The 20955-nt window shown below is 37.7% G+C and overlaps 1 protein-coding gene across 1 annotated transcript in view; it reads left to right on the top strand.

Annotated features, from left to right (window-relative positions):
* LOC140936564 (uncharacterized) overlaps positions 1 to 20955 on the top strand; it is a 39007-nt gene that overhangs the window by 8125 nt on the left and 9927 nt on the right. The window contains exons 7-44 of the mRNA XM_073386070.1: positions 353 to 443; positions 816 to 913; positions 1324 to 1429; positions 1976 to 2028; positions 2578 to 2686; positions 3133 to 3235; positions 3551 to 3626; positions 3838 to 4113; positions 4865 to 4968; positions 5581 to 5645; positions 6511 to 6654; positions 7383 to 7610; positions 7945 to 8051; positions 8152 to 8329; positions 8519 to 8668; positions 9073 to 9224; positions 9319 to 9432; positions 9949 to 10060; positions 10303 to 10499; positions 10764 to 10937; positions 11117 to 11233; positions 11687 to 11900; positions 12232 to 12437; positions 12792 to 12970; positions 13242 to 13380; positions 13501 to 13606; positions 14718 to 14846; positions 15041 to 15229; positions 15583 to 15938; positions 16383 to 16513; positions 16816 to 16966; positions 17309 to 17703; positions 17949 to 18137; positions 18429 to 18588; positions 19293 to 19451; positions 19831 to 19979; positions 20147 to 20326; positions 20906 to 20955. The exon at positions 20906 to 20955 is cut by the window's right edge and continues 172 nt beyond it. Coding sequence (XP_073242171.1) covers positions 353 to 443; positions 816 to 913; positions 1324 to 1429; positions 1976 to 2028; positions 2578 to 2686; positions 3133 to 3235; positions 3551 to 3626; positions 3838 to 4113; positions 4865 to 4968; positions 5581 to 5645; positions 6511 to 6654; positions 7383 to 7610; positions 7945 to 8051; positions 8152 to 8329; positions 8519 to 8668; positions 9073 to 9224; positions 9319 to 9432; positions 9949 to 10060; positions 10303 to 10499; positions 10764 to 10937; positions 11117 to 11233; positions 11687 to 11900; positions 12232 to 12437; positions 12792 to 12970; positions 13242 to 13380; positions 13501 to 13606; positions 14718 to 14846; positions 15041 to 15229; positions 15583 to 15938; positions 16383 to 16513; positions 16816 to 16966; positions 17309 to 17703; positions 17949 to 18137; positions 18429 to 18588; positions 19293 to 19451; positions 19831 to 19979; positions 20147 to 20326; positions 20906 to 20955 — 5836 coding nt within the window. The remainder of the gene's footprint in view (positions 1 to 352; positions 444 to 815; positions 914 to 1323; positions 1430 to 1975; positions 2029 to 2577; positions 2687 to 3132; positions 3236 to 3550; positions 3627 to 3837; positions 4114 to 4864; positions 4969 to 5580; positions 5646 to 6510; positions 6655 to 7382; positions 7611 to 7944; positions 8052 to 8151; positions 8330 to 8518; positions 8669 to 9072; positions 9225 to 9318; positions 9433 to 9948; positions 10061 to 10302; positions 10500 to 10763; positions 10938 to 11116; positions 11234 to 11686; positions 11901 to 12231; positions 12438 to 12791; positions 12971 to 13241; positions 13381 to 13500; positions 13607 to 14717; positions 14847 to 15040; positions 15230 to 15582; positions 15939 to 16382; positions 16514 to 16815; positions 16967 to 17308; positions 17704 to 17948; positions 18138 to 18428; positions 18589 to 19292; positions 19452 to 19830; positions 19980 to 20146; positions 20327 to 20905) is intronic.

Below are 20955 nucleotides of genomic sequence, written 5' to 3' on the forward strand. Positions count from 1 at the left end.
TCATGTTTCGACTTCTCCCAAGGAGCCTGGGAATCCTGTTCTTTCACACGGCTGAACTATGAAATAAACTGTACAATGAACCAGATACACTACACTGGATCCTGGCAAAACGTTTTGTGAATTTAAAGTTCGAGTAGAACAATTTGTGTATCAAGGTAACAAGGTCATAAGTACAAAGGCGAGTTATGGCTAGCTTTCTACACAGGCACGCTCTTAGACGACTTCGTAGGGCTTCGGCACGCGAGCGTTCGCCTTCTTTATTAACAATTTTCATGGGGTCGTAGGAACGCGTGACGATGACTTAACAAGGCACTATCAATCAAACTTCTCTTGTTTTCGTCTTTTTTCTAAGCACAATACACAAGGAATAAACTGTGAAAAATGTAAGGAGTATTTTTACCGAAGTCCCGGAAGAAATCAATCCGATGTGGATGCTTGCCAAGGTAATGCAAAAAAACTTGGTTTGTAATATTCTAATAAAAATTGAAAAACAAGCCCGGTCATAATCATGATCACACTCTGATCAGGGTCATAACTTTGTACTTTCACATAGAAACAGTCATTTGATCGGTTGAAAGTATATATATCAAGTTTGGAGTTTAATAAACGTACCAGAAGTATGTCTTTATCTTGAATTCAGTTTCTCCGTTCCCATATCGACAGGCTTTTTTACTGAGAGGGGAGGGGGGGGGGGGGGGAATTCTTAGTTTGACACAGGTAAAGATCATCAGTGTAGTGATGACTTACTTATAGTTCCCTGCCTTGGTTTCGACGAAAATCAGTACAACAACATTTATTTTCTTATGAACTTTCAGCTTGCAACTGCAATTTAAATGGAACAACCAATGTTCCAGGATTAGCATTCGGTGACTGTGTAAAAGATGAAAACCTCTTATCTTCTCATCCGGGAAAGGTAATTTTCATTCACGCTGAAAAGTACTGGTTTCAGTGCTGATAAAATTGAAATTTCGTCAATCTTTGTAATTCTCTGACTTTGATATAATAATAAAAAGGGAAAAGATGATTAGCTAAACTTCAAAAACAATATATATATTTATACAAAAACAGTTCAGTGTATTATATTGTCATTCTTTCAAAAGGCCTCTGTTGACGTTTAAGACCTAACAGACAATGACTTTCGTTGATTTTTATGTAGTTTCCCAATAAAAGACGTAAAATCGAGTTGGTGAAAGCCAACGCTCAGTGTGTTATATTTAAAAAAGTTCAAGTCACAAATACTAAAACAAAAACGAACGTTCGCTACGTATATTGTTTTTTTTTCTTAAATCTTTTTTAATATCAGTCTTATAATCTGTTTTTTAGCAACCGGGTGACTGCTACTGTAAGACTTTTGTACAAGGTCGTCAGTGTGATATGTGTCAGGTCGGATACTACAGACTGACACAGGGGAACCCCCACGGGTGTATAGGTAAGAACACATTATTGAAAAAAACTGATAATAATGTTTTAAGTTATGAACAAAGTAATTGCTAGATTGCTTCTTTTTGGTCCATATGCACCATGTAACCTGTTGTTATCCAGTTCAAAATGTATCACTGATTAATTATTTGAAACTAGTGATGAATTATCAATCTAAAATCAAAACCTTGGTACTTTTTTAATCGTTGGTCTCTGATTAGAAAAGACGTGCTGAAATGTAATGTAACAGTTTGCTTGTAAATTGTAAATTGTTATGAGACATTAGTTCTTTACCTTCATTAATTACAGCAAGCAGTATTGACTGAATATTTTCTTTGCCTCTACTTATTACACTTTTACCTGTCTTAACTTGCCTTCACGTAAACATTGCTTGCTGATAACCAATCCATGAAGCCGGCCCCCGGATATGTTGTTGCGGATTTTTAAACTTTAAGTGTGTAACCATCTGTCTCGAACTACTCGGTGGGAAAAGATTGACCAAGTATTTCTTAATGATCACCTACCTCCTCTTGATAAAAGTACTGTTTTCGTTTAGCATGTGACTGTCATCTTGAAGGAACTATCAATAGATCAAGTGTTTGCCAAGGGGTAAGTTTTCCCATTCTAATGCGTTTATTTTTGTACAAAACGCAGTTTGACTCGGTTACCTTTCCTCAAAGATAACAAAAAGTAGGTTACAAATTTGTGCGGTTAGTTCAAATTTGTTTGTACTGGTAGAAACAGTCTCACAAGTGTTCTGTTCCAGGTGAACAAGTAAAAAACCAGCAAACAAACTAAACTGATTAAGTAATGATGGCTTATGCCATGCGAGGGACAACACACACAATTCACATGTTATGGTTTAACTTCCTTTGAAAAATATGCACTTTATTTGTGAGTGTCAATGTAATTAGCAAGAAATTACTTATTGAGGGTACCATTTTTACGTTTCCAGCGAGAGACGCGGGACACCGGAGCCACGCGAAGTTCTAGCCGTTTGCAGGGCAATGAAAGTACCTTCAAGAGAAACAGTCTCTTGATTGAACTGAAATTAATATTAAAACATGTCAATTTAGAGTCTACACCGAATCCTATTCTCTTGTGAATGATCCGATCATTATCAAATGTTTTAACGTATATATTTGGTGTTGTCTTTAGGATTACTATGGCCAATGTAACTGTAAGACAAACGTGGATCTTCGTAATTGCAGTCAGTGTAAAGATGGCTATTATGACTTACAAGATGCTCATATCAGTGGATGTAAATGTAAGTAAGGTTTACCCTGAGGCTGTGCACTTTATGTCATAACATTTAAACATTAGGTTACATTTGTAAGACTAAAACCCTCACGTCGAAGGAAGCTGAAGGAAAGTTCAATTTTCATTCACTGTGTTGAAATGAGAAGTGAAGTGGCCTGAATTTGAATCTATAGTCAATTCATCTTACAGCAGTGGACACTGTGATGACCTTGAGTTAGTGTCCTCTTTAGTGAGAGTCCGTTATAATGCATGGGGTATCGCCGGGAGTTTATTTCAGTCAAACATCTGTAACTTATTTTTGCCTGGGAATTAAAAGCCTGTAAAAGGGTGCCAAGGCCAAAGTTGACTGTCGTGTTGTTTTCTAAGCCGCTGGTAATTCTTGAAGTGTGGATAGTGATCACTTTTAAAAAATAACCAAGCAGAAGAGTATCACCGGTGTTTTTTTTTCTTCAGCATGTGGTTGTGATGTGGGAGCCACAAGAAGTGGAGAAAAGTGCGACAAAGAAACAGGCTTCTGTCACTGTTACCCACACGTGACTGGGAGAACGTGCAACAGGTAACAACTGGGCTTATCAGTCTAAAATACGGACATAAATTGTAAGAGTCATGAAGTAATGAGACTAGAAAATTCAGGAATGAAAATAAAATTTCAATTTTCTTCTTTTTTATTTTGCGGTTTAGGAAAAATACTTTAAAAAGTAACGAAAACGCAAATGGTGACTAATGTAACCATGGAGAAGGAAAAACATTACACTGCCGCACAATAAACTGGTACCTCAAGCTCTCAGGTTTCGTAACAAGTGTCCCCCTATTAACTTTGATTTCATTTAGTTTTAAAACCTCAAACACCAGAATGTTTTTGTTTTTTAAGGACTGAAAGTGGCTTCTATTACCCAGATGTGCACTACATTTACGCAGCCAGAAGTCCTTACGTCCGATCAGCTATGGTAAGGGATTGTAGTCTTCAGATGAGCCCGGCGGATGATAATAGATCTTTTTCATCCATTTGCTTAGTTCCTACCGAGTGGTTCAAATAGGCAACGATTGAATCCCTTGATACTGCATTCAATGATAAGAAAACTGTTACATGGTCACCAACCTCTTTTATTTATTTATTTATTTTAATTTATCTGTTTGTTTATTTGTTGATATTATCAGAACACCCTTCATGTTTTGTTGAATATACCTCGGACTGGTAACTACCGTGTGCTTGTAAAATACACCAACAATGATCTGGAAGTCCAAGCGAATACCATCATCAAGTATAAAAACGCTTCTCGTTCGCTAGCAGGAGAGCTCTTTAATTCTTCAATTCCACTCAGCTCTTCGTGTGTGAGCTGTGGAAGAGTCATCAATGATAAACTTTTCCTAAAGAAGGGGGCGTGGAATGTCAACATCACTACAACCAGAACGGCTAACCAGCAACTGGAACTGGTAAAACATAGTAACAATGGAGAAATTATACTTTTAATTTCAATTCACAATCTTCTTTTAATCAAGCTTCTAATCCTTTTCACTCCTTAACTGTAAGAATGTATCTGGCTTGCAAGGGTAAACATATCACGAAAATAACTTGGAAGTAAGCCTGTTTTAAAAAGATACATAAATTTATCTTTTTAAAAGAGGCTTACTTCCAAATTGTTTTCGTGATATGTTTACTCTTGCAAGCCAGATACATTCTTATAATACAAGAAATTCCAGCCTTTTCTATACACCTCATTGTCGAACTAATTTTCGAAAATTCTCAATTCGGTTTCAAGGTCCTACTTTTTTCAGCTCGCTAAGTCGGGAAATTCAAATCAGTGAGAGTATCAGTTTGTTTGGCAAAAGACTTAAAAAAATTCCTTCTTTCTTAGTTAAATTGACACTTTGTTGAGCTACACACCTTTTCTTTTTCTTTTTTCTCTTCTTTCTTTTTTTTTCTTTAAAAAATGAATCCAAATTTTCATTCAGTACCCTTAACTTGTATGGCTTACGCTATAGTTCCAGGAAGCCTATAGTTTATAAGCCGCCGGCTTCTATATAGGCTTCCTTGCCTTTACCACATTTAATATTGTAAATAATTTAGTTGGAATATTGTATATCATCTTTAATGTATTTCTGTATACTGTTGTTGTATTTCTGGTTAATGGGAAAATAAAATGAATGAACGAATGAATGAATTTACCACTTTATTTGTTTCCAGGACAGTGTGGTCGCCATTCCTGTAGAGTTTAGGGAAGCTACAGTACTCGGGGATCAGAGAGGAAATTACCAGTTCTTTTGTAGCATTGATGGAAATAAAATGACGTACGAGTACTTTGCATATATTAATAATGAACTCACAGTAAAACGATATGTTGTTTAACCTATCCTAGGAGTGTTCAATTCATAAAATATGAAGAGCGAAATACAAATGCAGAGGATGAAGAGTTGTAACTCGGATTTTCAAGAACTAACGGATCATCAGACTTAAAGTTCTATATTAACAGATTTGTTTCTGATGCAAAAATATCGCTCACGCTCCTACAAAAACAACTTTCCTTTATTCTCACCTCGACTGCGTCTTCACCAAAGCTAAGCACTTATTGTTTTTCATTTCTTTTCTCTCGGTATACATTTCCGTTTTAATTTTCCCTGTTATTAACCTTGTTATTTGCCTCTTATTATAGAAAAAAAACGTCTCGGCCTTTCAGTTAATTTTATTAAAATAACATTCAGAGTCACAATAAAAGGAAAGACTTTATGCGGTGCGACGCGCCCTTTTGCTTCGCCTTGCATGGTTTCACTGATCTGTGTTCACCAACCTAGCACATGAAAACGCCCCCCCAAAATTTAGTTTTTCCTAAATGCCTTTCTCATGGTCCTCCCTAAACGTTAAGATTAAGAAGCCTTAAAATATTTAATTTTGCCTTACTTCAGGTCTAACCCAAGCTGTCTGTTGTGGTTCTTTAGCGTATCTATGGATTACCTTCGTGGAGCTTTAGGTAATAACAGTTTATGTCATCTATAGTTACAGTCAATTATTTTCGAAGCATTCTTAGTTTCCAATCTTTACCAGTTTATTATGGACAAACTAGGACTCAAGTTCACCTCACTGTTATAAAAAGAACAAATCTAAATGAGCTTCGATCTTTTACAAGTATACTTAATTAGATATGCAAATATATTTCAGTTGAATTCAGTAGAACTGTACATGGTTTTCAGGGTGTTTCTTTGAATAGTATATTAGGGATGTTTAAGACCCATTTTTGCACAGGAATCTCATTAAATTGCACAGAAATATACCAACGCCGATGACGTCATATCCTTTTCATCCCACGTGTGGGGTCGTGTGGGGTCTATGTATTGTCGATGTGTGTTCGATAAAGCGTCGATAATGGAGGAGGAGGGAAAAAGAAAATATCGTTAATGTAAATTCCTGCTCAAGTTAATGAGATTCCTGCACAAAAAAGGGTCTAAAACATTTCTACTATACTACTAACATGAGGTTTCTTCCTAGGCTAGTACGAGGTAACCTACGAGTAAGTTATCTGAGCGCAAAGGGTCTAAATTAATGATAATAAAATAATAATGACCAATATTTTGACAGGATGACCTCTTCAGTCACAAGACAAAGAGAATCATGGGGTTATTTTGAATACAGTGTAAAACCACGTTTGCCAATCTTCCTCTTCTCTGTTCCCTGAAAAAGACTTTTGATGGAGTTAATCGATACATTTGACTCGTAGTTCATTGGTTCTGGTATGATTCTGGAAAATGTTATCATGGTTACCACTGAACTGAAAACTAAACTCACTCAACATCAGCTGCTTGTTAAAATTTTTGTTCTTTATTTTTGCACCAATATAGATTGTTACTGTCATCCCTTGGGATCCAACAGTTCAGTTTGTGAGTCATATGGTGGCCAGTGCCCCTGTAAACCCGGGGTAGAAGGGCGTGACTGTAGTAGATGTAAACCAGGTTTTTACAATCTGACGGCTACCGGATGCACCCGTAAGTTTACCATGCTTAAATTCATCGTGGACCCAAATCATTTCGTTAAGCATCAATCTCAGATGAATACTACCGACTTGCACCAAATTCAAAACAAGGATAAAGTATTTTAAACCTAGTGATATTTTTCATACAGCCATTGCTTCATTCAATCTACACAAGGGTCTAATAAAAACACAATTTTTTTAATTTTTAAAACTAAACTAATGGGCAGCACTCTGCGAACTGTCGCTGTAAAACTTGTTTATTCTCCTACGCGTTTCGTTTAACTAACGTAGACTTCTTCAGGGAGTTTTACAATCAAATACTAAACGCCTGTATTTAAGCTATAATATGGGCCACGGTTTTAGCTGAAACGTACTTACAAAGATTAGCTAATGTAACAGTAGCTTTGCAACATACGGTACAGTTTATTTCTGGCATAATCCTGTTGATTACATTCCTAATACGTGTTTGACTTCAATTAAAAGTAGTATTGAATACAGTAGCCTGCTGAGACCTATTGTTAGCTTTCTGCAAAAGCCACTTCTTCTTTTTCGAAAGTTTTCTCCCTTTTTTTATGTTTTGTGTTTGGTGTTTCTTTAAGTGCAAAAAGTCCCAAGTACAGTTCTTGCATGAAAATGAATTCTCTGTGATGTCTCAATTTTAGATTCATCCGGGAACCTAAGACTTCAACCGTTTAAACGTTAGGTAACAATAATTGATAATTCTTTGTTCATTGTTTTTAGCTTGTGGATGTAACGGAGCAAAAAATATTTGTGATGTGACGACAGGCATGTGCGAATGTCCAGAGAACACAGTGGGTCGAACATGTCAACCATGTCAGTGTAATAACAATACAAACAAATGTCTGAGGTCAGGAGAATGTATTGACTGCCAGTATAATACTACTGGATATTTTTGCCAGCACTGTGCTAATGGAACGTTTGGAAATGCGCGTATCCAGCAATGCAACGGTATGGTTTATTATTATTATCAGACAATGTCCACGTTCTGAGTAAAGATGCATGTTACATATCTATGGAAGTTATGAAATGCTCAACAGCGAACGCTCAGTTCTGAAACCTGGTTGGAATTTCACACTTTCATAAACTGGCCTCACAGTTGTGATTAGGCGTTCAACAGAACAAGCCACGTATGATAAATCCTTGCAGCGATAAAAACAACAAATCTTAATTTTGACACCCTGTTTTCTTGACTCTTGTTTCAGTTTCGTTCTTTTAGAAACGTAGTGTGTTCCGTGCGTACATTTGCACTTAAGATGTGGTTATTTTTTCACTCCTTTTTCAGCCTGTGCGTGTAATGAAGTTGGCTCCTTAGATCAGCAATGTCACAGAATCAGCGGTCAATGTAACTGTAAAAACAAAGTAACCGGAAGAGACTGCAGTCAATGCCAGGTTAGTAACAACTATTCCAAGTCAGTAATAACTCGTTACAACCATCTGTTCATATTGTTCAATTATAGTCTAAGTTTTGATATCATTTATTTCTCAAAAGAACAACACCTTTGATCTGGGTCCCGCTGGATGTAGAGACTGCGAGTGTAACCCTTTTGGTTCAGCAAGCTTACAATGTTCTTCAAGCGGTCAGTGCCCGTGTCAGGCCAACGTAACAGGATTTAAATGCACTCAATGTTCTCTGGGGTTCTACGGTCTTCCTATCATGTCATGCAGAGGTAGGACGACCTGAATACTTGTTTTTATTCCACATTTACTTTATAATGTATTGCACAATACCAAACAAGGTAAAGGGATTAACCTCGACTTTTAGACCATTCAGATTCATGATCGAAATTAAACACCATTATTTATCTTTGCTTCTTTATTAAAGATCTTCACCATTTTTGACATTTTTCAATTTTCAGAATGCAATTGCAGCACAGTTGGATCCATTCCTGGTACACTGTGTATGAACGATACCGCTGGACAGTGTCAATGTAAAACTGGTGTGACTGGAAGGTCATGTGACCAATGCAAGAAGTATTTTACAAATTTCTCGGACTCTGGTTGCTCAGGTAATTTGGAACTAACAATTGTAGGTAAATAACCTTCATCCAATCCCTCCAGAATCAAAAAGAGTGAGGATTGAAATATAGCAAGTGCCGAGTTTGGGTGGGTATTTTGTTCTCTAAATGTTAAAGCCATTCGACAATTTATCTTCTCTTTATTGAGCATGCGTAGCGTATCTACCTAAGGCGCCTACTTAACTCGCCTACAGTAGCTGGCTCTTTGTCTACAATGAAGTTGGTTCCTGTCGTGACCGTTTGTCACGGTATGATTTCAACATCTCTAAACATGACTCAACCAATGTTGAGACAATGTTGGGAACACTGTTGATCACGTTACAATTTAATTGTAGTTAAAAAACATAAAGAGTATAAATAAATAAAATTTCGTTCTTTCTAATTTGCAATCACAGAATGTTCCCCGTGTATACAGAACTTAAGACAGACGATCGTCAACACGACAGATGACGCAAATAGGACGGAAATGGAGATTCAGGCACTGAAAGACCTAACATATTTCAATGCGCCACTGGCAGAAACATCCACCCTTCTGGAACAAGCCAAGGTTTGATTCTCTCACAGTAAAATGCAAAACTAAGATTTCTATTTTTATGAACATGGCTGTTGGCAAATAAGCTAACATGGATTTATAATTTCAGGTTGAAAGAGAACGGTTCTATTCAAGAACTACTTCTGGAAATCAAGTTTTTCAAGACCTCGTGTCGGCAAAAATCCCGAAAACAAACGAGAGTCTTCTAGAACTTTCTACTAGGGTAAGTTCAATTGGAATGTGTAGTGAGTCAAAAACTCCCAACTTTCGAATTGCCCATAATGCTCTTTGATTGTCCTCAATAACTTAGTATTTAGTTTGTCTTGGAGCTTGCAATCATGCCTTAAGAAACTGTAAATAATTTTAAAACTTGTGCAAACACGGGGGGGTGGGGAGAGGGGTAGTCAGATTCCCATGTGGAGGCGAAGAAATGACTAATAAAAATTACTGCAAGACAACGTTCATAAAAATTCAGTTGGAGCTCAATTCATCGCTGCAACCGACCAGGTCGCAAGTTTATGCCATACCTATGTAAAATGATTTAGTGATTTGCAGTAAAGGCACTTGGTTCACACAGGAACGAAGGTCGGGGAACGTTTCTGGGAAAATACAACCAGGTTCTATGGTAGGGCAAGAACGGAGCGGGTGTTTGTTATACCTTATGTTGTGACCGTAAGCACGGAGTGTGTGAATTAAATAAAGAAAAAATTACATTGTATAATTTATTCTTATATTACAGGCTTCAAATCTTAGTAGTTTTTCAAACACTGCTGCCAATAACACCACCGATATTCTAGAAGAAATGAGAGAAGGAAAACAAGGAACGATATCTGCCCGTGATTACGTTAGTGGTGAGTTATTTATCCTTCGTTCCTGTTACCTTGAGCTTTTCTTAGCATCACCTCTGTTAAACAGAATAACTTGTAAAGTGAATGGTGAAAAAATACTGTATAATTCTGATCATTTAACAAGATGTAGACCAAAATGATTGTTTGCATTTGTGAATTCATCTGCTTTTTCCCACTTAAAGTAGTGCGACTCTTGACTGAATGCTTCCGCAAAAAGTTAAAACTTTGTTACCTTTGTGCTGCAGTTGTGAATGAGTTAGTTAGAGATGTACTAGCTGCTATCAATGAGCACTTTGCCGCCGCATCTCAAGATTTAACGGATTCAGCAGAGGTTTTGAGCTTAACAAGAGAAAGAAACTTCAGTCAGTATACAACGAACATAACTAACATAACCCATCTTGCTGAAAACGCGTCTACCTACGCAAAGGAAACGTTGAAAAAGGTATGAATTGTAAAAGTTAGAAAGAAACTATTGGAATTTAGCAGATTTGTTACTCCAGGCAACTTTTAAGCCGTCTACAGGCACACGCTTACCTAAGCACCTTCGGTTCCTTAACTACTATATTATTGACTAAATATCAGTGTCCGAATGGAGATGGAAATATAGAAATACCACATTTTTCGATAGTTTCATCCTTTTCATCGTTTCTAAGACCTTAGACTGAAGATCTTGAACAGATCCTTGTTGCTGACATTTGTCCTTCAGGTCTTTTCTCAGTTATTTCTTGCGCATGAGCTTGGTGCCTCAGTCGAGGTAAGAGCCGCTAATTTCACCGAGATTCAAGCAGCTTGGAACCAATCACATACACAGTTCCTAAATACAATGGAACAAGTCTATAACCACTCACACGAGATCCAAACAATACTTATGGAGACCAAGGTATGGCGCCATCTTGAAAACGGCCTTGTTTTTACTTTCTTTAAAATGAATACGTTTCTTTGTTGTTGTCATTTTTCTAACCTTTCCCACGTCCTCTCTATTGGCCTCATCTAACTGTGAGTCATAGAAGCATTATGAGAAATATTCTTTGATTTTATTCTTTATGTTGTCTTTCTTAGAGACTCGTGGATCAAGAATTGCTGACTTTAAACAGAACTGAGTCTTCGTTGTTAAAAACAAACACCACATTAATTAACACATGGAATGTTCTTAAGGAGGGCACATTACTACTTGAGGTAACTAAAGGACCCCCTTTTTGATACTTCACAGTTGTGAGGGACTTTTAACGCAAGATTTTCACCTGAAGAAAAAGATTCTTAGTTTATTGATTCAAAATGAGAGTCCAACTTTTTTTTACTGTGTTGAGATCGGACCATCTGTCGCCAATCAGGGAATAGTTACAAAAACTTGATACTCAGACGGTGTGTCCAGGTTTGTCCATCTCTCTCGCTGTACCCATTTGTGTGCATGAAGAGGAACATGGCGACTACACTGACTTGAACCGTTATGCAGAAAATTATACTTTGACATTCAAGGCCACTGACAATGTTCTTGATATTGAAATTGTTTACCGACTCTCCCGAGTTGTCCTTTAAGGCCGCCAGAAAGGTAAAAAGATCATCAGGTAGAAGAGAAAAGAAACAAAGCAAAAACAGAGATAAGAATGCTTACGTCTGTTTTATTTGTAGAAATACCGCCGCACAGTACTGTTTGTAAGTGGAGAATTGGAGATTTCTATGCTGAGATACGAACTCGAAAGAACAAAGTTTGTTGTGCGCGTGATGAGGGGACGTAATCTGCCCGCCAGAGACTCTCCTGCCCAGACCTCAGATCCTTACGTTGTGATATCAACTATTCCTGATTGGAATAACGAGGGAACTATGAGGACTTCCCCAGTTAACGGTGCGGTTCACTGATGTTGAAGTAATAATTTTAATTAAACATATCAACAGCCCCAAAGTTAACAAATATACACAGGACTCATTATAGGGCTTCGATTCTGTTGAATTTGAAATAACTGTAATCAATCACTATTCTCTTATTAGACACTGCAGTTCTACTTGAGAAAGGTAACTATTTTTTTGAAAAATGATTAGCGATTGAGAGGGGGTCATCATTGAAAACTGGTTTTAAACAAGTTGGTTTAGATCTGTAACGTCACTTCTCCCACCAGAGCAATTCATTCGGAACAAACATTGTATCAGCTATATCTACTTCTTCCCTTATTTTGCAGGAAACGTAAACCCGGTATTCCCATTTGAGCTATTCAGCTTTACTATTTCTATGGAGCAATTGAATTACACGAAGGTGAGACTGGCCGTGTATGATCATGACCCTGGTGACGAGGATGATTTCCTGGGTGTGGTGTTTATTGATTTGGCCACCGCTGGAGACTTCTTCAATAGCGTGATCACTAAATGGTACCCGCTGCTACCTCAGGTAAAGTATAAAAGAAAATTTACAAAGTTAAAACGAAAAGAAATAAAACCGACTATCACGGCATTAGTATATATTCCCATATGAATGTTTTGTTTACTTTATCTTATATCCAGGGCAAGTATCTTAGCGTTCTCAGTTACAGTTTTTGGTGAAAAGTCTTGTTGCTTGAGATGATATTCACAAGAGCTACTGCTTTTTTATAAACTCCTGACTCGAAGTGTAATCGGCGCTTCGTTGGTTGATAATTCTGTGTCCACTTCTATTTCAAGCGGCAACTTAAGCTTGACAGGGTCACTGCAGTAATACACTGGTAAGCGTGACCTTTTGAGCGCTCAAAAAACCAATCTTTTTCAGGACCTATCTCAAATCGATAGCGGGAATTTTGTATCGTCGAGTGGACTTACAGATGTGACAAACGTACTCGAAAAAGAAATCAGGAGAATGCAAATGAAGTTGGGTCTTTCTGATATTAGTTTACAGCAAGCTCAAAATCAAGCATCGTACCTGGAATCACTCGCTTATCAAATGGAACTGTGAGTACATTACAAAAAGCAACTGAATTCTTTTTGGTATGTGGGGTGTATACTTAGAAATAACTGGTCCCATTGGGCTGGCGTACCTTTCAACCAGCCTTAATAGGCAATACACTTCTTGTTTAAGAAGATCTCTCCGCCAAATCATTTGCTGGTTAAAGTGCTAAGCCCTCCTAACAGGATTATAGCTTAGGATATTAGTGGCTGCATTTTTCAAAATTTGTTATTCTTTTTCCTTTCTTGATGGACTTTTCCTGTTATTTATTCAAAGGACATTTAACAGCAGTCGTGCTCACGGTTCTTTACCGTTACTGGCAATCGACAGATATTCTGAAATAGAAGAACTTGTCAACAGATCGCTGGATCTTGTTGAACTAGCCAACATTACTATTAGCAGCATAACTAAAAAGGTAAAAGGAAACAAACCTCAATAAATATAATGATATAATCATAATGAATGATTTTTCCTTAAAATTGTTGACGATATTTTCTTTACTGACTCGGTTTTGATTTTTACCCTTTTTTAATAGCTCAGTGTGATTTCACTGGCCGATTTGAAACACAACGCTGAAATGGCCTGGTCAAGTCTACGTGACCTTTACAACGTCACACTTGAAAGAAACTCTACTGCACATGGTGAGTTTATATCAATATGCTTGAAAAATTTACTTACATTGGTGAAACCAACAGAAACCTTAGCACGTGACTGACCGAACACAAACGAGCGACAAGGAATGGTGACGTCAACAGTCACATTGCTGAACACCATTTACAGACGAAACATCGAATCGACTGGGATTCTGAGACATGTATTACGTATTCTACAGACTACTATCAACGACTTACTTTAGAAAGTTGGTTTACTAACTTAGAACAAACGCCATTGAATCGTAGCCAACAGTTACCAGCACCGTACAAACGACTTATTGACGAGATCAAGAAAAACTAACTACGAGAGAACGACTGGAGAACTGACAATTTAACTAACAATAAACGACTGTTTAACTGTGCCAATAGACGTATCGAAACACACCAATTACTGATTACGAGTCTTCATAGCCAATACCATTACGGCTTAACTGACAGACGACCACGTGACACAACTCACTTTGACTCTGAAGATGTCTACCGCACAGGTTGTCGAAACGTCAGTCACTGTCAACAACAGTCCTATTCTGGACTACTATCACTCGGACGATCAAACAACCTACTTTTGAAATGACTCCTGGGTTCAACCCTTTCACAATGCTTACATAAATAAAGGAACTGCAATAGGCTGTCTCAATCTTTCTCATGTTGCCTTTTCGTGGGCTTTGCAATGATAGGAAGAGCCGATGACAGAAATTTCCTAGACCAGCGTCTCGCTCTTCAATTCTCTCAATCCGAAGCAAATATCGCTTAACGTCAACCCATTTCCCGACGACTTTTAGAGTACTGAATAATCAGCACTCAAGTCAAAGAATCCGGTTTTTTTGAAGTAAGTCTTGCGCTGTAAAGTTCGAATGAATCATAGTTGAGGCTACCACCAGAACATGGCGAGCTATCTCTGATTTTTTGTGTCAAGCGTTTCGTTCTCAGAACAAAATACTTGCGCTAGAGATAAGAAGGCTTGGTGTTTTTTCTTTTTAATTTAGGAAAAATGGATACAAATAAAAAAAGGTTGTTGAATAGTTGAGAAAATACTTAAAAGTTTGCAGACATGAAAACTTGAACGTATAAAAAGAGAGGTATATTTCTTAATTTCCAGGTCTGGAAAAGGACATTTACGAAGCAAATACAACGTTCTTGAATTCCCTTGCCTTGTGGAATGAAATATATGACAAGTTTCCTGTCATTCAGAATGCGGCTGTAAGGTTGCAAGCGTCTGCGAGCGGCGGTGAGTTAATTGAAAAAAGTGATATGTGATACATGATATGTAAACGGACGGGTAATTTTCGGATACATAGGGTTAGAGAGCTACCATTACAAAATTGTTCCTACATTTAAATTCTTAATGAAAGGTGTCTTCTTGATTTCTGAATCTTTAACCAGTCTTCATAAATGTGTATCCCGCTTTGCTCCTCATTGTAGCTCCAGATGTGATTCCTTTTCTAATGGATGCACGGAATGAAGTACAAAATGCAAGCTTGATGTTGACTGGCCTGGAATTGCATCTTAGTAATATGCAACAACTGATTGAACTATTGTTACGAAAAACGACTGCTATTAAGAACAATTCCGACAACGGGATAATGATGATGAACAACGCTTTGGTTAATGGTAAGTAACTTACTCACGGAACTTAATTGTTCAGTCTCTAAATACAAATGTCAGTGAAATGTTGTGACACTTGCTCACTTCACTTAGCTGTCTATTACTTCTGCCACTGCTTTTGCTACTACTACTGTTACCATGGAACCATTGACAGTAATACCAGTTATACCAGTACTGCCATTTACACTAATTTCATCACAATACGGTGCAAAAAAGATATTGACAAAGTTGGCGTGCATTGACTGCGCTATTGTCAACTGAATGTTCACTGTTTTTTTTTATCACCGACGTTGCTTAATGTACATTTTTAAGAGATGGTCAATTCATAATTCTATGTCATAATTCACGTTTTATTCTAGTACAAAATATCACAACAAGGCTGACCCCAAATCCAGATGAGCCTCCTGTCAATGTCACAGTACGAGAGGCTACAGCAGTTATGACCTCACTTCCGCCGCTTCGACAACGGATAGAAAGCCACATGGAGAACGCGTCAAATAAACTAAACCAGATAAGAGGAATGGTCGCTTCCATTCCCCTTGCCCTTCATCTGACAAATGATTCTTCAATTAGATTTGTTCCTTCGAGGCGCACTATCGAGTCGCCCTCTATAAATGAGATTTCGTTTGATATTAAGACCAATATCAGCGATGGAATATTGCTCTATGTTGTTGGTGATCAAGACAATGGACCTAATGAGCGCTCAAATGAGCTGGTGAGTGGTGTTTGTTATTATGTGTTATCTCTGCAATAACACAGTCCTGAGATCATTCATGACGTAAAACATAGTTTAAGAACCTCAGATTAGACCATCATCACTCTAAACCGTACCATAGGTGATAAGAACAAGCTGAAACACAAGTTAACTGAAAATTTTGAAAGGTCCGCCTCTTTAAGCCCTATACTGTATCTTCCATCTTTGGAAGGAAGACTGCAACTACTAATGGCCTTGCTTTAAGAGGGTCTCTCTTGACTTGCTCACGAAAATAAAAGTCTCAGGTCCCATAAATGGTTTATTTTGCACACCTAAATTATGTGTTATGGACTTTACCACTTTGTTTTTCAATTCTCTCTCAGTATTCCTGCCGTTAGGGTAAGTTTATTAGGTCTTTTAGTATACCACACCAAGTAAAATCTTACTAGAACTATTTTTTCTTAGACAAACAGCCTTGGCTTCTACATATCTAACAGTCTTGTCCACGCCGTTTTTAACCTCGGTGACGGTCCAACTGTGGCTCAGAATTCCTTGGAACTTAAGAATGACACTTGGTACAACGTTTACTTTACCAGGTATAACTGTTTCTAGAAAAACTTGCCCCATCTTTGAACTCTTACATCAAGGATGTTTATCAACGACTTTTTTTCTCATTATACTCTTAAAAGGAAATTAAATAGTAATTTACTGGAAGAATAGAGTTCGCAGTTATTGAGACCTAAAAATTACACAAAATTAAAGATGCCTCGGTACTGAACACTTAAATTGAGAGGGATGATTTGTCTCCTATCTCCTCTAAGTTATTTCTAAGTAATATCAACCAAAAGTGATATTCAATGCTAAAAATAGTGTGTGTGTGTGATAAATATTCATGCAGATTTGGTGCTGAGGGATTCTTAACTGTCAGCGGAGACTCAGAGAGAAGTGAAACATTTAGGGTGAATGGCTCCTCCAACAACGAAGACAACAAACTGAAGCTTACAAACCAAAGTGTTATTTACGTTGGTGGATTGCCTGCTGATCTCAAGGTACTGCTAAATAGAGAAACCGCTGAACAAAAGGAAGCTTTTCTGTTTTCGTTACCAGTAAAAGTAATCATTAGTGATAACTGATACTGATACTGCCAGCTTTTAAATAAAATGAAAAAATGTGTATCATCTCAAATTGATAAATTAGCTATGATAACATATTATACCAGTGTCGGTTATCTTCCTGTACTGTGCCTTTAAGTCGAAGCAACACATTTGATAAAACAGACGATTAAGATCAACAACCCCCTTCCTTATTAAATCACAATTGAACCCTTGGCTAAATTAAGTGTCACGTCTTGAATCATATTTTATTTTAACTGAAGTTCTTTGTTGTTTCAGGAATCCCAACAGGTCTCCAATTATTTCAAAGGAATCATCGATAACTTGATTATAGATAGCATTCGGTACAACCTCTGGAATCCAAAACAAGCTTATGGTGACGGCAGACTGTATGCAGTTTCTCGCCATAGAAGGCCGTTTTATCCACAGAACGGAAAGGCCGTTAGTTTCTATAGTAACGGTTACATTCAACATGCACTGGGTCCATTTAATAATAGCATGGGATATACTGAGGTGGAAGTGGAGTTCAGGACATTGCATCAAAATGGGATCATCATGGCAGTCTCAAATAAGCAACAGAAATATGTATTCGTTATCTACCTTCAACATGGACGTGTTTATTTCTACTTTCAAACTGGACAAAGTGATACCGGGATCACTCTAGAAAGTGTAAGGTAAACAAACCTTTACTGCTAAAAAAGGAACTCACACTGACTTACACGGAAATTTAATTAACTCATCGAAAGTCAAAATTATTAATTTGAAAGCTTTCATTTTATTCCTTGAAGGGTTGGAAAAAATTCCCACCTATTCTGGCCTATAAGAAATTAATCAGATGGGTTGGCTATTAAGGTAACATGTATCAATACTGCAGTTACAAATTCCTTCACTTTAACTTTCGGTAATACTCTGTTTTCAGGTCTTCGTATGGAGATGGCCGATGGTATCAGGTTCGTGTCATTCGCACGTCTGTTAATGCGACGCTGGCGGTGAATCTAGTCGGCTCAAGGGAGACTCCAGATGGTCGCTTTGTCGACAATGGTATCACAGCATTTGAGAGTGGACATGAGATCACTTTTGGGGATCTTCACCCAAACAGGCCAAACAGGTTTTATTTTATATCCCTAGACTGTCTATTAAAAAATGTTGATTAAGGGCCGCACGGCTCTAAAACACGTTACCACCTAAGACGTCTTAGGTTTCCTGGCGAAAGTTTCTTATTAGCAATTTGTTGGCTCCATTGAAAGTGCAAATTAGAAACCAGCTTTATCCTTCGTAAATTAGTTCTCTTGGTAGGCATTGATTCTTATGCAGCGCTTATCTTAAAACATGGTGTTGTCGCAAAAGGAGTCTTAGGTCCAGTAGGTTTACTAATGTTTGTTAAAAATCAATTTTTCAGCGGCAGGCCCTTTTCAACAACCGACCCCTTTTCTGGTGACATGAACAATTTACGGTTGTTTAGCGAGGAAACTGCTTCTCTGGTTTCTCGAACCTTCAACGACGCAGCGCTAATGACTGCAAAACAAGGAGTTTCTTTTAGTGGAGTTATAAAAGGACCGGTGAGTAAATAGTTATCGAACGATTTGACATCATGATAGCACAATAAGCTGGTGTTATTAACGGAGTTCAGCGCTAGCGATTAAAAGGGAGCGAAACAGTCCGTTTCCCTACAAAATAAACTTGGTCGCATGTGAGCCTCATAGGAATTCAACGGAATACACATAGCAACACCCAAACTGGGAAGGAAACCACACTCGTCCAGCGTGCAAAGAATATCGTATGCGATAGCCCGGGGCTAGTGGATTTTGTTATCGGGCTAGTGAATTCTGTTCTTAACTTGCCCGAGGGGCAAGTGAGATTTTTGAGGAATTCAAATTACAGAAGATTTGTGAAATCACTTTTGCTTACACAAAAGTTTTTGGGGCTAGCTGAAATAACTTTTTGGCTGGTAAATGCTAATGTAGCTTCAGCTTGCTCGAATGGCAAGCCGTAAAAATGACTTTCTTTGCATCCTGTCTTCAAGTAGAGGCATTCAAGTTGTCCAAGTTGCCGTGGTAATATGTAAACGAAACTGACGTCACAACGAGGAGACCGTAGACTTGTGCTTATATTCTTCTACGAATAAAAAAGAATTCAGTGTTTGCCTGTCAAACGGGCGTTTTTCACTCAAAAATCACTTTCTCACTTGAGGTCTACAACGGGCCAATATAATGTTTTGTATGATATGGAGTTCAAGTGTTAGTTCTTGTTATTACGTTTACAGATTGAACATGGAACACGTTTCTATGGTTACCGAGAGGAAGTGGAAGAATGTTCGCATGCAAGTATTGATATCGGCAGTGAAACGGGGGATATGACTTCTTTGACATTCACCTTCAAGACCAGCGAGGAAAGCGGGGTACTGCTCTACAGCGGAAACGACGTGAGTCGCTTTGAACAAAATATAGGTTATTTGTCAGCATATAGTTTGTAAATTCCAGAGGACAGACGATTAGGCGTGCCATCAGTGGGCAAATGATTGAAAGGATAGTACATGGAAGGAAGAAAGAGTAGACAAAGAGATGAGTGACGAAAACGAAAGTTTATTCCGAATATCCTGCCAGTCCAAATGAAGCAAATTTTTACATACAAGAGGTATGTCTTTGAAACTAAGATGAAGGAGTCGGCGGGCAATATGATTATATAACCCGACACATTACCATCATAGGAACAGCTATGTCCAATTACCTTGTCATGGATTGTTTATCATTTCCATCACCATGGACACCACTTAAGTTATCAAATATATTTTGTATTTACAGGAATCACAAACGCTATATTTAACATTACTTCACGGAGACTTACTGCTATGGCTGGGTGATCTTAAATCCCCTGCGGTATTTTCTTCGTCAAATATCACCTTCTCTGATAATTCCTGGTATGTCCTCCGTCTTACCGCCGTGGAAAATAGGTAGGTTGACATCAACTTTGATTTCGGATAAAATAAATAATGCATCAAAACGAAATATGATTTATAAAGGGAATTATGAAAGAATAATTTTGTTGTCACACACAAATTGTGTCTCATTCTTGTGTCAAAGTTGTCTTAACATTGATATCTGTTTTTTTTTCTAATAGATACCTGCTATATGTGAATGATACGTTTCTTTATTCTGGTGTCTGGAACATTCCTGGGTCGACACTGACTCTTCGTAAGCCTTTCTACATGGGTGGTGTACCGAGAAACATGTCAGCTGTCTATGTTCCATTTGCACTTTGCTTTCAAGGAGGAATGAAAGACTTAGTTATTAATTCACGGTAAACTAACTTACAAGGCACCTGCTGTTTTATTTTGGTTAAGAAACAATGAGTAGTATTGTAGGGACCGTTTGCTCCTATTTCGCGGATATTTTGGGTGGTTTTATTTGCAGCATTCACTAATCGTTGTCAAGATTGACTGTTGAGTTTTAGTTGTTTTTAATCTATAAAATAAAAAATTTCAACAAAAATACGACGGCTATGCGCTTATGCTACAAATGAATCCACTCGCGTGTCAACTCGTATGTCTCACTGAACCTTTATCTAATTAACTAGACTGAATTTCTTTCCATAAGTTCAATCGTTCCAGTTCCACTGCACTTCAATTCAACCACCACCAGACCAGTGATGTTTCATGAAATACAAATTGGCGTGTATTTCATTGACAACCCTATGGCCTCATCGACGTTAAAGAAAAAGTTGCTTATATAGCAGGTCGATTTAAAGCATAACGGTACAGTGCATTTTTTGGTATTTATAGCGCTACATTGCACGCGTTTTCATTGATTACTAGTTAGTTTGTAATTATGAGAATAATTTCAATTAGTTACATTTGCATTTTCTGTTTGCTATCTTTAGCAATGTCAGTTTTTTCTCCGGAAGCACAATCGGTGTATCGAGCGCTGGAG

Source organism: Porites lutea, chromosome 5 (genome assembly GCF_958299795.1).
Source record: "Porites lutea chromosome 5, jaPorLute2.1, whole genome shotgun sequence".
Classification (NCBI taxonomy): Eukaryota; Metazoa; Cnidaria; class Anthozoa; order Scleractinia; family Poritidae; genus Porites; species Porites lutea.